At 42.6% G+C, this 17,930-nt stretch overlaps 1 protein-coding gene across 6 annotated transcripts in view; it reads right to left on the minus strand.

The window, feature by feature from the left end:
* Positions 1-358: 358 nt before the first annotated feature.
* The window catches only part of DPP6 (dipeptidyl peptidase like 6), a 575,931-nt gene continuing 558,359 nt past the window's right edge, over positions 359-17,930 (minus strand). For all 6 annotated transcript variants that reach the window (XM_049798774.1, XM_049798776.1, XM_049798778.1 and 3 more), the window contains exons 18-26: positions 14,090-14,188; positions 11,711-11,780; positions 9,630-9,824; positions 8,837-8,891; positions 7,815-7,920; positions 6,889-6,947; positions 4,307-4,379; positions 4,134-4,207; positions 359-2,585 (exon numbers count right to left, since the gene is read on the minus strand). In XM_049798774.1, coding sequence (XP_049654731.1) covers positions 2,439-2,585; positions 4,134-4,207; positions 4,307-4,379; positions 6,889-6,947; positions 7,815-7,920; positions 8,837-8,891; positions 9,630-9,824; positions 11,711-11,780; positions 14,090-14,188 — 878 coding nt within the window. In that variant the 3' untranslated portion in view covers positions 359-2,438. The remainder of the gene's footprint in view (positions 2,586-4,133; positions 4,208-4,306; positions 4,380-6,888; positions 6,948-7,814; positions 7,921-8,836; positions 8,892-9,629; positions 9,825-11,710; positions 11,781-14,089; positions 14,189-17,930) is intronic.

The raw sequence follows: 17,930 nt of genomic DNA on the forward strand, positions 1-17,930 counted from the left end.
CCTGGCTGATGTCCTCAGGAAGCCCATGTGCCAGGTCAGCAGGCAGAAAGGGAGGAAAGGTGTTTTTTTATCAAAGACAAGAGGGTGATAGGGGTCTTCTCACGACCTGCTACTTTGGGATTGAATCCACTCTGTGCTACTTCGTGTTTTCCTCAAAAGCAGTCACCATTCAGCATGGTGACACCATTTACCAAGGTTACAGGCAGACTAAATGGCGATATGTATTTAAAGACTTGTTTTCATTTTTCTGATCTGCACCCTGGAGTTTGGGCTCAGTTCAACCAGGAACAGCACTTCAAGCAACACGATGCTTATTTAAGTACTTAACACTAAATAACAGCAGTAGCAACCAGGGTGGTAAAATAATGTTTTATTCCATGAATGAACAAACACTACCATGCCACATCCTAAAGTTCTTTCTACAAAAGATTGTGGACAGAGCAGATTTTTACATTTCTCGGGTCAAGTTCATTTCAGGCTTTTGAGCCTGTTCGGTGTAGCAAAATCTGGACACGCAGCATTCTTATTGTCTATTTGGCATTTTGCCGGATAAAGCAGATTTATACCGTAGTTCTTGTTCACACAATGTTGATGCACTGTAAATTAAAGAAGATAATCAAAACCAAACTAGATAATTTCTGTGGTTTATCAATATATTTTTCATGATGGTCAAAGTACAACCAACATTCAAAGCTTAAAATAAAGAGAATAAAAAGGACACACTAAAGAACACAATGGAAACATCATCATTGCTGTCAGGATGCGAGTTTACCCACAGTACTATGTAAAAAGTAGAAACCGGCATTGATATTCAAGCTGTCAAAACAAGAAAAGAAATTACATTAATTGTTATATTTCCAAGCTAGTACTTCTAAAGAGTCCTGATCAGCAAAGAAGTGTTATCGCATGCATGCTGAACACAAGACTAATATTGGATCGGGGACCTGACGAAGAACTGACTTACATTCCTTTATATACAACAAAATGAAATATACAGTATTAATACTGGCTGTACATTTGGTCAGAATATTTTACAAGGAGCGACACTAGTCAAAATTCTTATGACGCAGTAAGTGGAAGTGAATGAAGTTTGGATTTCTTTCTGAGAGGTGAATATTTTCACAAGAAGTTTTAAAAGTTGCTTTGTACTGCTGTAATGAAGTGTTAGATAATTTAAAGCAAAAATGCTCCAAATATATTTTTTTTTTCTTTTATGCTTGGCAAAACTAGTGTGAGCAGAAGAGATAATTAAACATGTTTGGAATGTGCTAATCATTGACCTGGAATATAACTAAGCCGCAGACAGCATGTGGAATAAATCTCTGCACACTGGTTCTGTTTAAATGGCTTTATGAGATGATCTGTGAAGTATCTGGTACAAATTCCTGGTACCATAGCCTCATCTAGCCGCTCCCCAACAGGTTACCAACCAATTGTTCCAACACTAAAAGAAAAAGAATAATCATGACCGTCGCATATTTTTCTATAGTACAATAAAAATATCTCAATGTTAAGCTGGTTTAGCTTATTTATGTGCATATTTTTCAAGGCTTCCAAGGAAAATACTCAGTCTTGCAGGCAAAGGCTATGCCAGGAACATGAGAGTGAGATTTCCTTTGCTTTATTCTAACAGATTTTGTCTGGGTACCTGGACCCCCATTGCCTCTTTAGATCCCTAAGGTCTGAAGTGAGTTGGTTAATTCAGTGTATGTTTTTTCCCCATCCAGAATGAGCTGAGAAGCTAATAAGGTAAGCATGTGAGGCCCAATGACAACAGAAGTAAAAGCTATACAAAACAAAGAAATAATTATAGGAAGGTAAAGATCACTGTAACTGTAGCGATATTTTGTACAATTGAATTTGTATGTCCTGTACCAAAGACAATCCTTCTGAACATGGGAAAGAGCAGGCAAGTATGTATGAATCAGTATCCTTTAAAATAATTGTGCTATAATCTTTTCCTTGTATTAGGTTAGATTTTTTTTCTGACACAGTGTGATGCTAACTATAGTAACCTGAATATGGATGATGGATTTCACTGCTACTGCTTGATTGCTTGAATGCAAAGAGACATTAAGTCTTCCAGTCCTCAAAGCGGTTTCTTGGGGTGTTCCTTCAAGTTCAATGTCTTACCACTTTCACTCTAGAAGTCACTTTGTGGCAAACAAAAAAAGAAAGAAAAAAAAAAAAGGAAAAAAAAAACAAAGGAAAAAAATATGTTGGTTGTGATGGATTAATTTCAGACAGCAGTTTCTGCTGAGTTCACCATGCTTAATGTTCTTCCATTTAGGAAGGAGTTGCTGTCAAGTAAAGCAGATGAGCTGCTTTCAGTTTTCTTTAAATACATGCTAACAGCGTAACATCTCTTTCTTCAGGAAAATGATCCAGTTGCATATTGTTAGAGAGATCTGCCTTGTGCTTAGCACGGACAAGTAGGGTTAATCGTCATCCTCCTCCTCTTTCAGTGGGGCCATCGGGAGTTTGTCCTGAACTTGGAAACACGCCACAAAGAAGTTGACAATGGAGTTGTACAAATGCTGCTCCAATGCTGCATTGCTAAAGTAATGGCTTTCGTCAGGGTAAATCTGCAAAGAAACAGGCAAATGCACATTGTTAGGAGCTTGAAGTCTCAGGACTGACCACCCGTATCTGCAGCTTGAGCTGGCCTGCAAAACTACTGTTTCTCCTCAGCACCGTGTGCCTTCCCGTAGATGCACACGAGGTCCATGGTAATTCAGACACCACTGTGCTCTAAGCATAGACTTGCATCTTCCTTCAAAAGGAACTCTTTTAGGGGAGGATTTTCCATTGAATTCCATTCTGAACAAGTTCAGGCTAAGCAGAACCAGATCACACTTACAAATAACAGTGCTTGCTCCTTGTGAAAACTGAAAAAAAAACAGTGGAGAGAAATGGCATTATGTTTTACTGACTAAAATGAGGGTTTTAAAGAAAAAATGTCATGAAGTAAAAAATTGAAATAAAGCTTGCTGGAGAAGTAATTAAATAAAAAAAGCGTGGGAAGCTAGAAATGAAATAGTTTAAACACAACTTTCCATTTAAATGGAACAGGCACCTTCTGCACATTGAAGGAATGCGAGATGATCATACTGGGTTGCCTAGACTGGGATATTGAAGGGGGAAAAATGAGTTTCTAGGGCTGGATGTTTGCAGGTAGGACTGAGGTGTCTCACTGCTGCTCCAAGTACCTCAGTCCGAGATGTAGATCCCTCAGACCTCCATTCAGTCCTCAACTAACCTTTGGCATGCGTCAGACCCATTGGTGCCTTCAAGCTCCAATGTACCAATGCTTCTGCATTGGGAAATGTGCAGGGGCACCTCAGTCATTTTAGCGCTGACTAAATCTGTGCCGGGCTTATTGCTTAGCTCCCGTGTCTGTGCTCCATCCTATCTGCATTTGGAGCATGATGGAGTGAGCATACCCATCACATGAAGCTCTGCAGAAATGCAGCCAGAGGGAGCTGGTATTCAGTAAATCAAGCGTTAGTAGGAATTGGGCACTGCAACACAATCGTCTATACTGTGGGCTTTAGCATGGTCCCTGGCATGGATTGAGCCTGGGCTAGTTGCACTCTGTTGGCTGTGGCTTGGGATGTAGCAGAGGGTAGGGATCATCCCCAGGGCTGGTGGATGGGTTCATTTTGGAAGCTTTAATGGCTTGGACATGGGGCATTCAGCAAACCAGAGATGTAACTCGGTGGAAAGAGGGGCTTTCTAGACCAAAGTATGTCATTTGCAGTGGGGTGTCAGATTTAAGAGACATTTCTCTCCTTAACTTTTTCGGTTGATTTAATTTAGATCCCTGTTTCCCTGTAATTCATCCTGAATCTGCCCTGTTGTTCCCAAAGAAAGTCAACAGGCATCAATTCCTTAGAGATACGTCTTTTGAAACCTAATTTACTGTAATTCAATACCTGTTCTACAGCTGTCCAAACCAAAATATTGGCATCAAATAAGCACAGGAGTACATAGGAACACATTATATGCTGGTGCTATTTCTACTGCCGGGCTGCGTTTGCAAGTGGCTTTTCAAAGCTTGCTTCATAACACCAGTTTGAGTTCAACCTGGGAAGTAACTGTTCAACTATGAAAAAAGGAAACACATACTGTACCTGCAAGCTGTAATTAGCCTTTGCCCTAATTAGGTGTGTGATAAGGTCCGCAGTGTGCTGAAAATGGATTTTTTCTGTAAAAACAGATTACGATCATTAAAGAGACAAATTTAATTAAGAAAAATCAAAGCTACCCCAAACATATAATGAGCGCAAAAGATGGGCTAACTTACCATCAGCAGTAGCATGAATGATCAAAAATGTCTGTTCCTTCAGTAATGAGACTCTGTGTGCTAATTTGGTGATCTGTGAAGGTAAAGGTTGCAATAAGATTAAAAATCTTGCTAGAAATTAGCAATTTATATGGAGAAAATAGAAACACTTCATTCCATTTGATACTTCATCACCAGGATAACAAGCAGACGCCAGCACAGCATATTCTCTTGGCTACTTGAATCAGTCTGGAGGTAAAATAGACCCCCACTCTGTCCTTCCAGGCTCAGTATCAGCAGCAGGGAGAGGTCAGAGACCCTCATCTGTTCTGATAGTATTCACCAAAAAAGCCTGAACCGCAGAACACATGGAAAATGTCAAAGTGAATTTCTGGTGAATACAAAACACTGATGAAAAGCGTGCCCAGGTGCCTATGCCTAAGAACTCTTCAGAGAGCTGGAGTGACTTTGGTATGGTTTGAAAGCCAACCTCAATGAGCTTTGACAGCCCGGGGGAGGATGAGATACTAAATTCAAGTGTCCACTGCTGAGAATGCCTTTGCCCCAACTATCTTTCAGATGCGCGGGGGAAATACAAATCTGAGTGACTGCAAATGGTACTGCGTAAGAGAAATGAAGGACTTCTCCACTTTTTGCTGCATTGTTCAGAAGAATACAAGTCTCACGGAGACTCCGAAAGACTCCAAAAATTCTTGGAGTGGCAAAAGGAATGTAGGTCTCAAATCACAGCTGCTACTGCTTTATAGGGGGGCAGGGAATAATAGCTCTCTCAATTTAAATTCATGTTTCCTTCACTCTTTAAATATATGTGCCCTACGTCTGGTTCACTTATATGAGTTAATGTATTTTTCAGTTAAGACACCCTTGCATCAATCCTATCTTTTATCTGTTTTCATCTTCCCACTGTCCTATGTGGTTTCCACGGAAGATAGGCAAGTGCATCTCCAACAACAACAGGACATTCTGTGCCTGGCTATGGAGGTCAAATTAGCTGGCTAAAAACATTGGCATGTATTATTAAGATACGGCCACTGTTATTTTACAGTGCAGATTACGTGTATCTCTCTTCATTTAAAAGATAAAGCAACCTGGAACATTAGAAGTGGCCCTGCGTATTTCCTTGGTGCTGGAGGGAAGTTTTTGGAAATTTTGGTGGATGCAGGTCTGTTCTGGCTTTCTTGCAGCTCCGCACTCTGTATGGACTTAGAAAGTGTTTGCAAATTTTGCAAGGGTGCCCTCTGATCTTCCCTCTATTGCTCGACTTAATGAGTTCTCTCATTCCCAGATTGCTGGCTGCGATGCTTAAGTCTTGTGATGGTGTATGCACATATCTTGCACCCTGTTCTCCCCTGTATGGCTCTGCTCCTTCCTTTCTGCTCCCTCAGTTGTAACCTACAACACCACAGTACAGCTTTTTTTGAGTCTACATCAAGTCTTGAATTATGTGACCTTCATGAAGTTCATGTCTGGTCCATGGGTTAGGAACAGTTCTTCTCCCTAAGCAATTCATGGTTCGGCTGTGACAGGTAGGAGATGTGTATCAGTCAGCGTCTGTACCGAGAACAGGGCCATGCTCTGCAGAGAGCTCAGGTGCTGTTCCTACCAGTTAATCCCAAGTTAAACAAAAGTACCCCTATTTGCTTAGGCCAGATTTTCAATGCACGAAGAGTGCGTGGCAATACAAAGCTCTGATTTCTGGAATATTTTCCCTTGCTTTCACCTCTACTGACCTGCCTTCAAATTTCTAAAAGGACAAAAAGAGTTTGCAATGATCTAGAGATCATGAGTGCAAAATCTGAGAGACAATGAACTCGGTATTTAGATAGCCAGGAAAAGCTTCCACTGCAGGGGCACAGGGTGCTACCTGCCTTCTCCATAAGAAAACAGTTTCAAACTTTTGCTGCCTTCATGTCTTCTAGCTGAAGACAAGGCTTAGTAGGCTTCACAATGTTTTCTGTATAACAAATCTTTTTTGTGTGACTATTCTTTATCAGGTTTTTCCTGATAAAGTAATAGAAGGAAAGAAGACATGAACCGACTGACCCCTTCATACATATTAAACAATATCTTCATTAACTGGTGCCGTGTCTCCTTTTCTATGTGCTGTTCAACTCTGGCACAGGGTTCTGCCTACCTGAAACACCACATCTGTGCTTACGTTGAAAAAGCCAAGGGAAGCTGAGCTTCACTTGCCTTTGGGTCAAAAATTATACACCAGAGAGAATCAAAGTGGCAAGACCATTGGGATGAACTTTAAAGGAGGTCATGACGTCGTGTCACCTTGGGCACATTGGAGTCACTCAGCTTCAGCTCCTTCAATCTGTAAAACTGGAATATCTGTATTTACCCACTTTAGAGAGGCAGACATGAAAGCTAATCAATAAAAACCATACCCATCATTACTAATAAGACAACAAAAGCAGTAAGCAGGCTGAAGGACACCTTGCTGTCTTTTAAATATAGAGTTTTACTAGTGAGTCCGTCTTGCATACCCTTTTTCCCTCCCCAAAAGAGAACACATTGAGGAAGAGTTAAAACCCTGTTTGCATTTTATCAGGGAAATGCAGTGTCTATGCAGTTACCTCATATGCTCTGTTATCAATCCCATGCAAACCCAAGTATCTTTCGGAAAAGGCTGAAGCTTGAAAAGAAAAAAAGAAAACAACTCTTTCAGTCATAAGAAAGTACACTGGTGCCTCTGAGTCAAATATTGCAAATGCTAAAAAGATCTTCTTTTCTAACATTGCCTTAGTTACACAGGACATATTTCTAAAAGCTTTTGAAAGTGCACTAAGAATATGTACGAAACTACAGTCTTTCATCATCACCATGTACTTGTGGTTTCTAAATAAGTCACGGAAGAGTGTGTGTCCCCAGCCTTAATGCAACCAAAATATGAGAGGAGAAGAGCACTATCTTGTTGTGTCCCTCTCTCCCTTCATATGGGGCCATCTCCATCAACAGCTTGCTGCAAGTTCCCGTTTGTTTTGGGGATAACTGTACAGGACCTGCAGGCTGGCTTAAGACCACTGACTTTCGTGGCAGTCCCCTGATTTTCACTGGCACTTGCACTTGCAAAGGCAAGTAGGGTCTCTGTGAGAAAGGCCCACCATGTGCAGTGGAGAATTGCTGTCAGAAAGAGGATGGGGCAGGCGGACCGGACCACAGGTTCCATGGATGGATGGTTCAGGCAAGAAAGAAGCATGTTCAAGGCAGTGGTGCAGGTTGGTGGCAGAGGCTGGAGGCTTTTAGAGCCAATTTTCCTTTATTTAAAAGGAGTAAGTAATAAAAGTTATTTGATTACTCTGACCACCATGGCTGGTCCCACTGGTGCCAGCAAAATTTCTCTTGAGAGTGAAAAAAGGGGTTTATGGCTAGTCCTAAGAAGACACACAATACAAAACAGGCAGGATCTTGGGGAAGAACGAGAAGATAACTGGGAAAGGATAGGGCAGAAACATCATTTGTGGTCAGCAAGAGGGTCTGTGGGCTCTGGGATGGGGTTTACCATATAGTTTGAAGTCTGTCAGTGGGGAAAGAGCAGCTCCACAGGCGAACACCTGGTTCTCTTCACCAGCTGGAAGCATGTAAGTGCTGAGGTAGCCGCCGTAATCCTGGAACACAGAAGGGGCAGGGGCATCAGCGGTCCTGCCGTGAAGTGCTGCTGCTTTTGGGCACAGAAACAGGGCAGCTGAGACCTTGCAGCAAACTCTTGGCCATTATAGAGCCTTTAACACCTTGCTCTGAAAAAACACAAAATCAGGGACTTCTCCCTGGCTTCGGCAGATGCGGCTGAAGATGAGCACTGTACTCGTTGAACTCTCCTGAGGGCAGGAGGGTTCTGTGCCCAAGAGCTTGCCTCTTTTCGTCCCACTTGATGGCTGTAGGTCTCATTGGATATGTTACCTCTCCAAAATATTACCCCAGTCTTTCGCTATTTAAAATGGACATCACAATTTCAGCGTCTGCCGTCAGCCTGTTAACAGTTCCCTGCAGAGATGCTGCTGTATGTGCAGCTCTCTTCCCTACCCTAAGCCTGTATCTCCCACAATAAACAATTTCTACTTGCAGTCCCAGTCTCATTTCAAACCGTGTGTACTTTACAATTGCCATTTCCCAGCCGGATACACACTGTGGTGCAAATCAGACTCAGAAATCAATATTGTTGTTGTACATTTGTACGACACAAGCTAGATCTACCCACATTCCCATAGGCCTTAAGGGACAAGATGAAAATGAAATGAAAGTTTGCAAGGGGAAAAATAATAATTATCTGACAGTGTTTTTCTGACAAATAGTCTGAAAGTGCACTTTCTGCACTTGGAAGTTAATTAAAAAAAATAATTGACAAATACATTGGTAAAATGAAAGCTTTCATCTTTAACATCTCTGAGCAAGAAGCAGTCTATCTCAAAAATAAATAATAATAAAACTGTCACCACTGACATATTCAGTAAATCAGGATTTAGCTCAGTTGCTTAGCCACATCAGCCAACTGGAAAGCACAGAGGAACAATGGGAAAACCCTACCTTCCCAAACACACCGACTCGCATTTTATCAATGTAATGCTCCTTCAGCATTGTCCTAGAAAATCAGAGAGGAGAAACAATGGGTTAAAAATATTTTTCCCTTACATGTAGCAAGCACACTGTGATTTTTATCAGCTTGAATTTGGGATAGCCACAGAAAAATGATGTAGACAATCTAAATTCACACTGCTACGTGCTACTTTCACATGACTCTCTGTTCAATTTAATCTTGCAACCTGTTGTGTTGGATTTGACCAAGCAATGGCAACAAATAACCTGCACTACCTCTGAAAGGCATAATAGAGCTGATGCTATTGCACTACTCTGATAGTGTTTTTAGCGTGATTATCTGCAGAATGAATCTAACAATATGACAGGACTTGACATCTAGGCTTTTGCACTGTTTTCTTCTGTTTTAAAAAGTTTAAGGGTTTAAAGATGGATTTTTTCCAACTTCGTGGCCAGCAAAAAATTACTGTAGGAGCTGATATGCAAGCTTACTTATTTGTAGCTGTATGACTGTACAGAGCTAAAAATAAATAGGCTTTGAACACGTGATGCAGATAAGTGTTCTCTAATTTAGCTCTCTTTAAGGCTTGTTTTCCTCCCTCTGCACTGGCTGGCGTGAGCTCTCTCCCACGTGCCACCATTTGGTCACAGCTGTATAACTACATCGTCCTTCCCTCCCGCCCCCTTGCTCTACCCTACACGCCATTAAAGCAACTAGGACTAATGACAGGCTTGGGTTAATTATCATTAATGAACTAATTGCTTCAATAACAGCGTCATTCACCGGACAGCTTCCAACTGATCCTTCTCTTCCAAAAGGCCCAGCCTCCTCTTAACCTCGTGCAATAACTTAGTGCCTTGGAAGCCACTCCCGCGGCCGTCGAACTTCAGCACGATGGCGTTGTGAGAGCTGACCATGACGCTTTCCCACGTCACCTCAAATCTCTCCGTTACGATCTGGCTGCCAGGCGTCCCGTCTCTGAAACAGAAATGGGCATCAAGCAAAGGCAACGGCACCAAGCCCGGGCCAAACGCCCTCCCCGGGGGCCGTGCGCTTGCCGTGTTAATGGGGACCGGCAGCTCCCGCACGCATTGTAAGGCAGGGCAGGTTTCAGGAAAGGGAGACCAGTCTCTGCAACGCTGATGTGCAGAAGGCTGGTTGCGTGGGATGTGTTTTCAGGCTGGGGTGGAAGCTGCAGGTTGGTTTCTGCCTCCCTTTTTGCGCAGCGACTATCGCTGCGCTGAGCTGAGCTCTGAACAAACCCAGTAAGCACATCACGAAGTGGGCAGAATTCCTCCTGTGAGGAAACTAGGGCGCTGACGCAGAGGTCAGTTGAGTTTTTGCTTTTTACACCTGCTCTAATTTATATCTTTATTCTACGTTCCCCAAAGATGGTATTTTTCTAGTGGAGGGGTTTCCGTGAGGAGCCTGGCTTTGGGGTGCACTGGCACTGCCAAAATACGTTGGATGAAGCTTGCAGACACCAATCATCCTTTTCTTTACTGGCAAGTGCTGAGGTTTCATTTATTGCCCCCATTCACCCAGCCCAGCCCTTCCTTCTCCCACGGGGTTCTTGAGAGTGGCTGTAGATGGAGCTGTCAATCACTTCTGTCACTCACAAAAGTACAGAGGGAAAGCACACTTTTAAAGCAATAAAACTAAGCTTAAAAATGCCCAGGTTGGCCCAAAATTGGACCCCACTTCAGCCCGACTGCTTGGAAAAATCGGGAGATGATGATGATGATGATTACAAGTAATATTTTAGGACTCAGATTACTGTAGAGCCACTGGCACTTCCGTCTACTTCTTGTCTTTTGGGGGGTTCTTGGAGACATCAGGCAACTCACTGCAGGATTTTAATGTGCATGTGGCTTCAGTTATTTGCGTTTATTCAAGCGAGACCCAGGCACATCCAGCTTCAGAGGCAGCCTAATCAAGTGCTGTTAGCTTGATGAGTACCAATCTTCCTCAAGCACTTGTATAATGAAGTACATTTTCTCTGCAGTAATTTTGTGATGTAACGACGCGCTTATTGCAGTGTTTTTGTCCTTCATGGAGGGATGTGCAGGATGGCGTTCAGGCATTCATCAGGCATTCGTCACTCCTGCGTGAGGCTTCTCTCTCGTGGAGTGTTCCCTGGCAGGGAGCAAGCGGTGGGACGCAGCCAGGGCCAAACAGGTTCTTTCAAGGTGAGTGACTTCCCTACCCCATTTTCTGTCCAAATTGCCAGAAAAAACCTCAGTAATGCGTATTATTATTACTAAATGTTGCATAAAGAAATACCCATCTGCTACGCCTGCCAGGAGGAAATCCTACCTACCTAATATAAATGCTAACGTCATGGAGATCTCCAAAGGTTTCTAGCTCTCTCTTTACTGTCACTTCGGGGAACACCGGCATTTACATGGGAAGGATTGCTGTGTGAGGGTGTCTAAAATGTAAGCTGCAGTAAGGCTGACTGCATCCCCCTCTAAAACTACGTGCTAAGCACAGGGTGAGTACCCTGAACACTGGGACAGAAAGTCAACGTCCATCTTTTATTCCTCCCCCTCCTGTTTCTGCCCCCAAATTATTGAATTGTAATTGTACGTGGAACAACTTCACAAAATCCTGCAATCTGCAGGATTTCACTAGGGCACCCTCCCGGGAGCTGAAACCCTTTGCTCAAACACGGGAGAGAAGGGACCCACGTCTAGTCTCTCCCAGCTCCGAGGTGAGACAGAGGGTAGGGACCAACATGCTGGACTTTGGTGCTAAAGCAGCCTGGCGTTCGTTGTACAAAACATATCTTAAAAGGCTCCGACCGTGGCCGAGCTTTCCACGCTGCCCAATAATGTGAACAGAAAGGACAAGCGAGAACTTACACAACCAAAAGCAAGGGGTAGTGCGCAGTGTCCGAAAAGGTTGCTGGCTTTAAGATCTGCATGGGCAATTCTAGGCGAAAAAAAAATATAAAATAACAACATGTCTTCAGTGTGGGAACACTGACATAACTCTAATAGATTTTTCTGGTGTTTTGGCCTCTTATGAGCAGGAACAAAATGGCATTTCAGCAGAGGCACTGGTAAATAACACCTTAGAAACACAGATGTTGTCAAAGAAAAGACCCATATTATGATAGCTGAGGTGACAGGAAATGTAAATCGGGAGTACAGCGTGAGCTGCTCAGTCATGCATCACTTTTACAGCATTCAATTAACATCTGGCAATAGCTATAATTTTCCTTTTTGGCAGGTGGATGAGTGACGCAGCCAGAAATCAATATTTCAGGGCAGCAGAGGAGGGGGAAAATTGGTGATGAAAATGATAATTTTAAACCCAATTAAGTATGGTGGCTGGGGGAGAGAATAGGATTATTTTGCTATAGTGGTGTGAAGACGCATAGAGAAACATGTATTTTAATCCTGATTTCCAGAGGTCTTAATTTTGCTGTAAAACAGGAGGTAACTGTGCTGAAGCCCATGTTGTTATACTGGTACTGAATCAACATAAGTGAGGGACGTGCTCACCGAAGCTTCATTTAACTGCTTCCTATGGCTTCATCTCGATAGCCAAAAATGCTGCCATACAAATGCTTTCCACATTAACAAGAGCACGTTTATTTTTAAAATGTTAACTACAATCCAGATTAGCAAAGGCCCAGCAATTAAACTGGTATTAGAAGCATTTTCAGTAGATTAATACACAGATTAACCGCGCGGTTTAAGTGGTTTGCTTTGCAATTATTGTCTGACACTCCGCCTAATTAGTTATTCCATCTGAATGCTAATAGCTGCAAATTGGATCGATGGCCCAGGGACAGCCAAAAAGGCCACCGCTTGACTTTAAATATAACTAAGCACTAGGTGCAGTGTTCTCAAGGCTGTTAAGCCCAAAGCTTTGAAAATTCAGGGAGGACACAGAAGAACAGCCACACAGCTGCAACCAGCGTCTATTTATTACACACACACATACATAAATTTTAGGTTAAATGACCAGAATTGCATTTCAACGATACCTGCATTTAAGATATTTAGCATCAAGTTATTCTTAATAAACTGCCAGTGTCACTATGAATTGGCTCACTGGGGGATAGATGTGATCTTTACGACAGGCTCTTTCCCTGTCTTTTCTTGCCCATAAGGCCTGGAAGTGCATGTCTGTTCTTGTTATTTTATGCACTGGTTTATGTTCCTAATGCCCATGGGCAAGCAGGACATTTTAGGGCCATTATTTTCCTTTTCAAATCGCAACTGTCTCTCAGCCTTTCCTTCACAGTTTATAACACCTGGTAATGGTTGAAATTAGTAACCTGCCATTCATCACACCTCATTGCTTTCATTTCACTGCATCCAATCTGAGAGGTACACTCCTTTTTGGCATGGGAAATATTATGGGTCACACTTTGAACCTAGGTTCTTTGGGTGTTTTTTTTTAGAGTTGCCACCATACACAGAAACTGGGATTTTTGGGAGCCATTGGACAAGTCTGAATAGGTGGATTTTCCACAGATAAGTAAGATATCTGCTTACAGCCAGAGGAGATGCTTTTTAGGTTGTTTCAGGTAAAAGTACAGAGGCAGGCAGAAAATGCTTACACTTTGGCTGTTTGCCACGAGGCTTTTCTCTGTCTCTTTGGCGTATAGATATGTGGGGAATGATTATACAAGTGGTACAAATAATGCACCATCTGTGGATATAAACTGCTCCAAGTTTCTGCCTTCTTTAATGCAGGTGAAATTTCTTTTGGCTTTTCTCATAAAGCTGGGTTTTTTTCTACCCTGTCAAATGATATGGCTTTCTCAAAGACTCCTGATGGGCAGCCATTGGCGAGTTGTCTTCATTCACTGCAGTTCAGTATTGTATACTGAAAGGCAGTCACAGCTGTAGCCAGCAAGCACATACAGTATCCCACTTCAAACCCATTTCAAATAACACACCAGTCCAGCTAGGGCAAATGCCCCAAACAATGGGGGCACCGCACCGTGTCATTTCCCAGAGTAGCTTTTTCTCTACAAAGAGAATTTTAAAAGGGAAAAAATCCAGCCCTATCATTTTGCCTTTCTTCAGCTGCATTCTCATCAAATCTTGTCTCTGTAATAACCTCCTTATGTAGCACATCCTAAGAGAGTGCTTTGCAAACTGTGTGAGTTTATTGAGAGCCAAAATCATTTCTCCTCCTGCCAGTCTAGCCAAGATGACTGTATCATTTCACAGCAATAGTAGTGAAAAAGAAAAATAAGAGAGAGGAAAGGTGCTACTTACTGTAATCATCTATCTTGATTTCCATGTATTCTACCTTAGGCATTTGCCTGTCATTTACAGTCAGCTGCACATTTTCATTTACCTCCAGCTCAAAAATTTCTGAAAGGAGAAGGACAAGATCACAAAAACTCTTGGCATTGTTTGTGAAAAAGCATTTTAACTTTTTACAGCCACCTTAGTGTTTGTAACACAAGTTTCCTTATGAAAGAATTTTCTTCTAATCCTCACAGACATTTAATTCAGTTCAGCATTTGAAACCCCTTCCAGGTTCTGCACTGGCAAAAAGCTATATTCCTGAAATCAGTGATATTCAGCTGACTTAGAGCAGAGGGGAATGTGACCTTCTGTGCTGAGACACTACTATGGGTCCCAGTCAGACATCTACCTGCAAAGCCAGATATCAAACGAAGAGGTCCTCAAGTCTGTGCCCAAGTTACACATAATAAATGGGGAAAGGGAGGAGACTATGGAAGGCTTCAGGACGAGGTTGTGCTGCTACACAAGAGAAAATCCATGGGATGGAAAGCCCTGGGGAAGGAAGAGTGGACAAAGATCATACAACCCTGCAACATCAGGTTTCGGAGCAGTCTTGGCTTTCAGAGTGTTTCAAGAATTGTTCATTTTGCTTGTGTGTCTTATCCAAGGATTGTCTGGCACTGAAATAGAGGATCCCTTCTTCCTTCCCAGGATTTAAACTTAATTCCCCACATCCTGGCCATGGGCTCTAACCGCCGAGCCTCTTCTAAAAAAGTGGCCACCTCCAACATGAGAAAGAGCAATTGCTTCCCAGCTGGAAAGGAAAGGGCCCATCTTTAGAAGACGGTTCAGGCTGTGTGTCCCAGGTGGTGTGACATGTCTCCCGGTGATGGTGAGGCTCCTGAGCCCCACGGGGGAGGGATTCAGGGACGGGGGTGACCCCGCTGTGGTGGCAGTGAATCCTGGTCCGGGAGGCACATTGCAGTGCTCATCCCCATGACATCAGGTTGAGTTTGAACCAGGGGGATCCAGGGCGTTATCTCTGCCATGGGAACCCAAGGAGGGTTTGAGGGTATTGCACCAAATTATGTGTTTCATTGAGTGTCACTTCCCTTTTGAGACACACTGATAAATAGATGTGTAACCTCAGCTCCTCAGATAATACTTACGGTACCTGATTATCATGCTCTCATTGCCCGTCTCTGCTGAATAGGCAGGCACGGCACAAAACCATGCCCTTCCCAGTTAATACATTTCACAGATCTTTCAGCAATAGTATATCGGTTCAATGACTATTCACCCTGCTTCTTCAATCTCTGTTGAAACCACAGCCCCCACGAAAGTGCCAAAGCAACAGCCTATTACGTTTCGTTAAATATTAAGATTCTCATTTAATTATGGCACACACAAGTAGCTTTATCAGCAGAAAGGGGCTTGCCACGTAGGGGAATTTAGTCAAGCCGTTTTATTTGTTCATGTAATTGCATTCATAGAAAGCCAGGAAGACTGTGGAGGAAACAAAAAAGATTGGCATATCTCCTAAAGGACTTCCTTTTCTGCTTTAGGACCACAGGGAGCTGGAGTCTGTGGAGTACAAATGGTCATTGCTTAATTAAATGTAAGCACGCTATAATATTCAGTGCAACTCACTATTATCAGATTATTCCAGAATACGGAGGCAAACTCCCTTTATAGAGTAATGGGCTCATATTAAATAAGTAAATTCAGTAACATGCAACTGTCAGTTGCCCTTTATTCAAAAGCAAAAGAATGAGAGGGGAAAAAAGGAACCAGACGAAATGCTAATCATATGCAGAAAATCATGAATTTCAGTAGCGGATCGAGTTCTCTGTGTAATAAACTCTACATTTATATATCTGTCAAAATAAAACTAGTCTCAGTGTGGTTTATGTTACTTTTCCGAGCCCTTCATTTACTGTTTCCATTTTATACTATCTCTCATTTTATTTACCTAAAAGTATTTTATAAAACTATATAGGAGGCTATAACATGGTTCATGAGAGCACTATCCTGTACATGCTGTTACAGCCAGTCAGCCATCGCCATGTCTATGGTAAACTTAAGGTATTGTGTTTAAGGGGGGAAAAAAGAAAGCGACTTTGGAGCTGCAGGTCAGTTAAGAAACTCTTCTGGCCACGTGGCAACATCATCTTCAAGGCTAAAGAGCCTTGTGGGCATCACCAGGGCTGCTCTGGAGTTATGCTTGGTGAGGGCACTGCCAAGCTCAGGTCTCTGCTGGGCAGAAGAAGAGCTGACACACGCTTGTGCACAGACTGAGATACGAGTGGTCACTGGTGCAGAAAGACTGAAAAGCTAGGAGCTTGCAATTTGCTGTCAGTGTTACTTAAAAAAGCAATTCCTGTATTTTTACAGACCAGAATAGCTACAAGTGCCAACTTTTGCACATTTATAGCAGAAGTAGTTTCACAAGGGACCAGAGAGGCACAGGGAGCTACACCCCTGGCCCACTATTGCCAGCGGCCATAACGCTGGCTCCACAGTGAGAGCCCTCCTCCGGACAGCAAATTCAGTCAGCTCCATCGTGGCACTCTTATCCAGAAAGTACAGACCAGTAGGGAAACCGAGTCATGAGGAAATGAAATATTTATCTCATGGTGACCCTGTAAGCAAGATGATGGCAGATGGTCTAAGCCACGGTCCAGGGTATGTTGTGCTGCTTTGCTTTGGCGGCAAGATCTCTCTTGCTGCCCTTACAGGACAGTCATGCGGCAGTACATTGCTTTAATCTAGCTTGTTCCAGGATGCTGCTAAATTTTATTCATGTCTTTCTCTGCAAAGGAACATTTTAATTGGAAAAAAAAAATACGGAAAATGATGGAAGGATAAATTAGAGTTAAATGTACAATACATCTCATTGACAATATTGTACACTTGACACTAGATGGAACACTACTGAGTATTTCTATTTTAATGGCAAAGGATACAATAAGCCACAAATCTGATTTTAAATAATTCAATCAGAATTTGGGATCACACTGTACACATCCTGCTTACAAGTAAAACTGTTTTAGGTGGGGTAAGGTCTTGAAATGCATCTTGCCAACAGAAATTGAGAAAACAGGGAACACGCAGAAACTGTATAAAGCAAGATGGATCCTGTGCTTTTTTCTTACATGTCTTGGTGCCACCGGAGTCTTTCCTTTGCCACTTACCACATTCAATGGGAAATGAAGGAGCTCAGCATTTCACCAAAACCCTTTAGATTGAGAGCCAAATTCCCTGGTTTGCTCTGCTCCTTTGCAGATACAACAGCAGTGAGTTGCTGTAAATCCAGTTAAGCTAAACTGATACCTGATAAACTAGTCACGTAGAGAGCAGCTAGAATAAAGGTGTTGCTTATTATTTTGATCCTAGCAATGCCTGAAGTCCCTAACTGCAGGTTAAGGCTGGGCTAAACTCTACATTAAAATGAAAGATAAGGGTCTACCATCAAAGTCACAGGAGTGGATAAATCTTGGTTTCGCATAAGACACAGTCCCACACCTTGCTATGAAGTCTCCTGAGATTCATGAAGCAGAGGAAGGGGCACTTTGGTTTAAGACCCCTGTAAAGAAGGGACAGAGAAAGGCTGCCTATCTGAGGCTTTCTGCCATTCTGATTTGGGGTAAGAAAATTGATCTTCCTGGATAATTTGTATTGCTACAGGTTTGAAGGAGGAACCCCAGAAACCTCATGGCTCTCTGGGCTTTACAGGGAGTCCTAGCCAGTCTGACAATGGCTACAGCCAGTACCAAAGATTTTGAGGGGAAAACCCCCTGTATTTGGAATAATTCCAGCTTCACGCTGGTGTAGGTGTGAGTCATTAGCATGAAAAAGCCTTACC

The sequence above is a fragment of the Accipiter gentilis genome, chromosome 4 (assembly GCF_929443795.1).
Source record: "Accipiter gentilis chromosome 4, bAccGen1.1, whole genome shotgun sequence".
In the NCBI taxonomy this organism is placed as follows: Eukaryota; Metazoa; Chordata; class Aves; order Accipitriformes; family Accipitridae; genus Astur; species Astur gentilis.